The 7824-nt window shown below is 38.9% G+C and overlaps 1 protein-coding gene across 3 annotated transcripts in view; it reads right to left on the bottom strand.

Annotated features, from left to right (window-relative positions):
* Nucleotides 1-3734: 3734 nt before the first annotated feature.
* Nucleotides 3735-7824, bottom strand: part of LOC106880838 (E3 ubiquitin-protein ligase FANCL) — a 10155-nt gene continuing 6065 nt past the window's right edge. For all 3 annotated transcript variants that reach the window (XM_014930973.2, XM_052975097.1, XM_052975098.1), the window contains 2 exons: nucleotides 7429-7689; nucleotides 3735-5690 (listed from right to left, as the gene is read on the bottom strand). In XM_014930973.2, the coding sequence (XP_014786459.2) occupies nucleotides 4833-5690; nucleotides 7429-7689 (1119 nt within the window). In that variant the 3' untranslated portion in view covers nucleotides 3735-4832. The remainder of the gene's footprint in view (nucleotides 5691-7428; nucleotides 7690-7824) is intronic.

Below are 7824 nucleotides of genomic sequence, written 5' to 3' on the forward strand. Positions count from 1 at the left end.
TAGTAGTAGTAGTAGTAGTAGTAGTAGTAGTAATAGCAGCAGTAGTAGTAGTAGTAGTAGTAGTAGTAGTAGTAGTAGCAGCAGTAATAGTAGTAGTAGTAGTAATAGTAGTAGTAGTAGTAGTAGTAGTAGTAGTAGAAGTAGCAGTATTAATAGTAGTAGTAGTAGTAGTAGTAGTAGTAGTAGCAGCAACAGCAGTAATAGTAGTAGTAGTAGTAGTAGTAGTAGCAGTAGTAGTAGTAGTAGTAGTAGCAGCAGTAGTAATAGTAGTAGTAGTAGCAGCAGCAGCAGTAGTAATAGTAGTAATAGCAGCAGTAGCAGCAGCAGTAGCAGTAGCAGCAGCAGTAGTAGTAGTAGTAGTAGAAGTAGTAGTAGTAGTAGAAGTAGTAGCTGCAGCAGCAGTGGTAACAGAGGTGATTTCGTTGACCTTTGGTGAACGTTACGATGTTATACGATTCAGTCTGTGAAACAGCAATGTTGAGACATCACCAGTATCGTTATCATCACTACCAACAACACCTCCACCAACACCACCATCACCGCCACCACCACCACCAACAACACTATTAATATCACCGCTACCATCTCTACCACTGTTAACAATGGCCATCACTGGCACTAAGAAGCTGTGATAACATACAGACCAACGTTGTCATTTTTCAATGTCTGTAGAGTTCACGCATCGCTGCCCACTGGCTGAGCATGAGAAGAAAAGTAAATACAGCCAATCAATCTAAAAATAATGTTCTATTAAATACGGTAACGTGATTCAGTGAACTGATGATGTAAGGCTTTGATGACTATTACAAGATTGCTACACTCAAAAGAGACATGGATAATATTAATAAATGCGATCGATTCAAAATGGCGTCCATTAAAAATTTATCGCTTTTTTTTCTTGTGTGTGTGCGTATATTGGTTGTTACTCTGTTTTGGCGCTTCGTAACATCGTTTTCTACAATAACAGAAGATTCATTGTTAACTTTGATATAGTTTGATATATATGGGGTTGGGATATATTTGTTGCTGTAACTGTTGAGACGAACCTCCAGTAAATAGGTTCAACAAAACACATTTTAGGGTATATTGTTTCTATTTCGTTGTTTATTTGTTTCAGTAATTGGGGTTGCGGCCATTCTGAAGCACGGCCTTGAAGGGTTTTCAGTCGAAGCAAATTGACCCCAGTACACTTTCTTCTTTTTCGTTTTTGCTTTTTTTTTTTTTCGTTACTTTTTCTCTCAGCCCCTTTTGCCACACCGCTAAATTACAGGATGTAAAGTAAGCAACACAGACACATGCGCGCACACACACACACGGTAGGTTTCTATACACTTTCCACCTCTACCAGTTTTGTTCAGAACACATTTGTCGGCCCGAGACTAAGGTAGAAAAGACTTCCTCGAAATACCACGAAGTGGAACTGAACCTGAAACCACGGGATTGCAAAGCGAGTTTCTTAAACACACACCCATGTCTGCGCCTATGATACCTAATTTAATTGCATATATTGATTTCTATTCAACCGAACGACTTCTCGCAACATCAGTGAATGTTTTATTTATTTTTTTCCTACATTAGAGACGACGAACTCTCGTCCGAGCTTGTGCCTGGCTGTGAGTATGTGCCATTGAAAATGTCCAAAATGGTCAAAATACATCTGATGTTCTCGTTGGCTACTGCCGGATGAATTTTTGCCTTGTTCTAATATTTATTGATTTTAACGCAGTACATCCATAATAGATGTTATATCAGAAAAACAACGATAGTAACAGGCCAACTGACAATGTATATACAATAAGTATGATACGTTGATGGTTATAGTAAAACAGAAATCTAATTTGCGAACTAGCACTCGGTTTTTACTTATCTTCTAAGTTCTTAAAATCTAAGACAACACCAGGCAAACAAAAGTACATAGAAGGCAGGCGCTATCAATTACTGAAGAGCGAACAAAAAGAAACGATATCATACTTGATGATGCGAGATGCTTTAACAGATAAAGTGAAAACGACAGCAATAGAAACAAGTGTTGAACGTTTGACCAAAAAGCTTCCAAGAGAAAGAATCACATCGATTCTCTCATAAGAGAACCAGCACTGGAACAGAGAGCGCCGAGGCTGCAATACCGAGCGCAAAAGATTTCACTGTACAGCCCACGGCCCATCCGTGTTGAAATTATTTAAACTCTACATCAACTCAGGAAAAGGAAATCTGAGATTCCATCTGCAGTCCTGGATGAACAATTTCACGTTGGACTGAAATTGTTTAAAGCTGCTTTCACTGCAGCTACTACTACTACTACTACTACTACTTCAACTTTACTTTTTTTAAATGGCTTAGTCAACTATCTTCATGCCAGCGTGTGCATTAATAAGTAGGCAATAAGGATAAAAACAAGATCAAGAGGGACGAGTTACGATACAGGGAAATAACTTGGATTAACAAAAGTAGAGTTATGTACCATACTGTCGGCGCTTCAAATGAACATTTTGCATTCCTTTTGATTTGCTCATTAATATTTATAGGGGAAAGACTGACTTTGTGATCTTGCTCGATTAATCGTTTTTAGTCTCATGAAATCTGGCCAAATGAGGTTTATTTTTCAACATAGTCTCCCCTGCTATTCACACATTTCGTCCATCGATGTTGCAGTGCTTGGATCCCATTAGTGGTCCTGTTGGTCAAAAATCTCATCAACAACAAATATGACGTCACCATCACTGAGTATGCAGCCACAACCAGTGCCACCAAATTTCAAGCAGGGGTATAACCAAAGTTTTCCATTAAGATTTGTAATTAAATCAATGAGTAAAATTAATATTTATAATAAATTTGAAATTCCAGGTGTGCAGTGCACACCTGGAATATACACCTTTGGTTATAATAGTAAAAAGTGACACACCTACAGCATCAGTGGAATATCATAACAACAATAGTGTGTTGTAATAAGAATGGTATCTTGTAACAGTGATATGTAATAGTAACAGTATGGAAAGACAATGGTGCTACTTTGGTATGTGATCTAAGTGTAAGGAAACTGCTTTGGTACGTGATCTACATTTAATATTGTTATCTACAAGAAAAATTATACTCATCAAGAACAAGGAAAACACCAAATTTGCTTCATTCTAATTTATTTTTAATAATAAATGTATAAACTCTTTACTCTCTTTTACTTGTTTCAGTCATTTGACTGCAGCCATGCTGGAGCACCGCCTTTAGTCAAGCAAATCGACCCCAGGACTTATTCTTTGGAAGCCTAGTACTTATTCTATCGGTCTCTTTTTGCCGAACCACTAGATTACAGGAACGTAAACACACCAGCATCGGTTGTCAAGCGATGTTCGGGGGGGGGGGGACAAACACAGACACACAAACATATATACACACATACATATATACGACAGGCTTCTTTCAGTTTCCGTCTACCAAATCCACTCACAAGGCTTTGGTCGGCCCAAGGCTATAGTAGGAGACACTTGCCCAAGACGCCATGCAGTGGGACTGAACCCAGAACCATGTGGTTGGTAAGCAAGCTACTTACCACACAGCCACTTCTGCGCCTATAAAGTGTATAAAAATTTTAATTCTCTATTTTCAACTTTTCTAGCTGCAATCCCATGGTCATTGATGACCGTAGGGGTCTTTACCTTTCTAATGTATAATATTGTGTTCTAAAAGTACTATATCATAAGACCAGTGGAATATTAATATTTTACAGTAATAGCAGTATGTTGTAGTAATAATGATTTATTACAGTAATTGTAAAAGTAACGGTATCTTATAACAGTGCTGTGTTGATCTCTTGTTCTGTAACAGTTGCTACATAGTATTTAAACTATATTCAGATGGCTAGAATAAAGGTTACAGATATAAATAAGAGAGAAAATATGCACAAGTAATACACAAGTTTGTCTGTGACCCCAACATTTCAGCAGTTTTCATCAACATATAATGGATTATGGTATTGCAATAATGGTTTTGTACTGTAATGGTATTGTATTGTATTGTAAATTGTAATGGTATTGTAATGAGACATACTAGCAGGGAATTCTGTGGGTTTGGATTTCTGATCATTTGCTCATGTGTCCACCCAACACAACCATTATGATATGCCCTTCAGGAATATATATATAACACTCTTTGACTCAGTCTGCTTGACTGACAACAGCTTCCACACTTACTTCATAGTTCAGTGGTTAACAACAGCAAAGCTTCTTGTGTCTTGAGGTGTCCTGGCATCTCATCACCACCATCTCTATCTTCTCCCTAGCTACTCCCACCCCTCCTTATATAGTGTGGGGTAGCCATGCATCTCTTTACTATAACAAGACAACTGTGCTTGTACCGCTATCACACTTCAACCTCCTTACAGCTGGCATAAGGCCACCTCCCCACCTTTCAAATATTCCCCACTCTTATTGAGAGGGGCTTTTTTTTTTTTTTTTTTTTTTTTTTTTTTTGATTTTTCCTGTTTTCCCATTCTTTACTTGACTTGTAAGTTACTTGGTGACTTTTGGAGGGCCAGTCATATGAAAAAGCACCTGGAACACACTGTAATGTGATTGGCATTGAGAAGGGCATCCAGCCATAGAAATTATGCGAAAAGCTGACACTAGAGATCAGCACAGCCCTACAGCAAACCAGGTTCTGTCAAACCATCCAACCTATGCCACCATGGGAAACAGATGCGATTATATATAAATAACCGTTAAATTAAAGTATTTGAAAGGATTTATGATAACTTCTGAGAAGCCATTTAGAAAATAAAATCCAACAATAACATCATAGGAATAATGATAAACATTTGTGTTACCATTATTACAAACACTTTAATCTGCAGATGTAGTAATAGTAACTGATAAAGGTTTCAAGCATATTGGGCATTCCCCAAACACCATATTGTAACTATAACGACTAGATGGTAGAGTTTTTAACCATTCATAGAGGCATGACTGATGATATGGTTGACCACACTGGGCACTTTCACACACTTTACATGGCAGTTCCATGCCAAGTCGATATGAATAACAAATACCGCATTCCCCAAGAAATTCTTCCTTCTTCGTGAAAGCCGGAGAAGGAAAATCAATCTCCAGTAAATTTTCAAGATTCTGAAGAACATTTATACCCATGTCCCATTTCTGGAGATTCGCGTTTAGATTTTTCTTAAGTGGATCGACCACGCTCTCAGCGCCAATGAAGTGACACTGAACGAAGTTCTGGGGTTCGTCAGGATCAAATATTACCTGGAGAGATGAATTTGGACTTAACGCTATTCTTCGAAACGTAGCACTATATGTAGGCTTCTCGGGTTCCAGAACCCATGTTTTTTGGTCAATTTCTTCCATAGCATTCCAGAACATCTGATAAGACTGGATAACTCTTTCAAACTGGGCGTAAAGATCAAACAGTTTACTGTTTGGATTCCAGGTGTATTTAAACATTTTTGGAAGGTCAGTAACACAGGTAGGTTGTACCCGAGGGTGTTCAGCATGAAGTTGTATCTTCAATATATGAGTGCGCCCTTCTTCGTCTTGCTTGCTGAGATGCAGTTTTTTAAAAGCAGGACCAATGTAAACCAATTTATCCCAGCCAAGTTGCTTCAACTCATTAAGCAATCGATTCGGTACTCGGAAAAATTGTTCTGATGATCTGTTAGGTTTTTCAACAACTTTTTCAAGAAGAACCTGCAAGAAAAAAAAAAAAAAACAATTTCCAATTAAATTCTTTCTACAATACATTCATTTATCTCAATATCATTCTCATAAATTTGTAGGCTTAAGCTAGTAGACTTGGTACATCAAATCTCTTCAGCCAAGCCCTCATCGACTTTTTCAAGTTCCACTTTAAAAGGAAAGTGAGAGTAGAGAGAGAAGTTCTGCCCTTCATTAAATTTGTTGAAAGGTGGGTGAATGTGGTAAGGATGGCTCTGAACTTTCGTTTGTAAACCAGAGGAGTTGAGGAGAGAGGCGCCTACTGAGGTGCATCTGACGGTTAGAATAACCAGACTGTGTGGAGTTCCTCAGTTGTCCCTGTGAAGAACTCCCTACCTTTCGGGAATTTTTATTATTTGTTTTGTTTATTGTTATTGTTATTCGCTGTATATACGGCATTGTTCAAAACCCCACTGTAAATAGTGAGTCCAACAACAGATGTCTTTTATGTCATCAGCAACAGAATATATTCAAAATATATATATATCATCATCATCATCATCATCCTTTAACGTCCGCTTTCCATGCTAGCATCGGTTGGACGATTTGACTGAGGACTGGTGCAACCGGATGGCTACACCAGGCTCCAATCTAATTTGGCAGAGTTTCTACAGCTGGATGCCCTTCCTAACGCCAACCACTCAGAGAGTGTAGTGGGTGCTTTTACGTGTCACCCGCACGAAAACGGCCACGCTCGAAATGGTGTCTTTTATGTGCCATTACCCTTTTACTTGTTTCAGTCATTTGACTGTGGTCATGCTGGAGCACTACCTTTAGTCAAAGAAATCAATCCCAGGACTTATTCTTTGTAAGCCTAGTACTTATTCTATCGGTCTCTTTTGCTGAACCGCTAAGTTACAGGAACGTAAACACACCAGCATCGGTTCTCAAGCGATGTTGGGGGGACAAACACAGACACAAACATATACATACACATACATATATATATACATATATATATATACGACGGGCTTCTTTCAGTTTCCATCCACCAAATCGACTCGCAAGGCTTTGGTCAACCTGAGGCTATAGTAGAAAACACTTGCCCAAGCTGCCATGCAGTGGGACTGAACCTGGAACAATGTGGTTGGGAGGGAAGCTTCTTGCCACACAACTACACAGCCACACCTGTGACTTTATTCATTTAATTACAATAAAGGTTACAGATATATAGAAGAGAGGAAATGCATGACAGTACTTACCCATGCTTGCTCATCACTCTAACATCTCAGCAGTTTTCTTGAATGTGAGAGAGAATATGGTGATATTATACATAATAATTATTTTATTAGAATAATTACTGAGGCAATGTAGCCAATCTTAGTGTCACGTAACTGGCACAAAAAGCACCTTTCAATCGTTGAGCATTACAGAGGCATTGACAAATGAGCGAGACCCTTAGGGATATGCTGGGCTTGAGAAGAAGACCCATCAAGCCAACTGAAATCATAGGCATGGCCGGGGTCGTGTAAATGGCACCTGTACCAGTGGCACATTAAAGCACTCATTACACTCTGTAAAATGGTTGGTATTAGGAAGGGCATCCAGCCGTAGAAAACCATGCCGAATCAGACTGGAGTCTGGTGCAGCCTTCCAGCATGCCAGCTCTGGCCAAACAGCCCAACCCATGCCAGCATCGATAACAGACGTTAAAAGATGATGAATGAAGGTAGCTAGTGTAACATGTAAAAAAAAGATGGTTTAAACATACTTTCAATTCCTGTAGAAAAGCTGTAACATTTGGGCACTGACTGAGACGCTGTTTGATCAATGGTTGGTGCTCAATTAAAAGATAGTAAAGATCAGGCTGAAACTTTATCTCAGCTTCCTGGAGAGAACCATCAGGGGGTAGTGTGAGAGACATGCGGAAATTCTGATTCATAACACCGATATAACCATCGTAGAATGTGCCTCCTTTGTTCATACAAACCATCTGCGGACATACTTCCCACAAATCCATTACACAGCATCCCTAGTAAAAAAAAAAAAAAACAAAACAGAAAGCGAGTGTACGAGTGTGTGTGTTCCTACGCATTCATGTGCACACTTACACACACACAGATAGAATTTTAAAAATGGTTATATAAAACGTTATACAGGGTAAAAA

Source organism: Octopus bimaculoides, chromosome 20 (genome assembly GCF_001194135.2).
Source record: "Octopus bimaculoides isolate UCB-OBI-ISO-001 chromosome 20, ASM119413v2, whole genome shotgun sequence".
Lineage (NCBI taxonomy): Eukaryota > Metazoa > Mollusca > Cephalopoda > Octopoda > Octopodidae > Octopus > Octopus bimaculoides.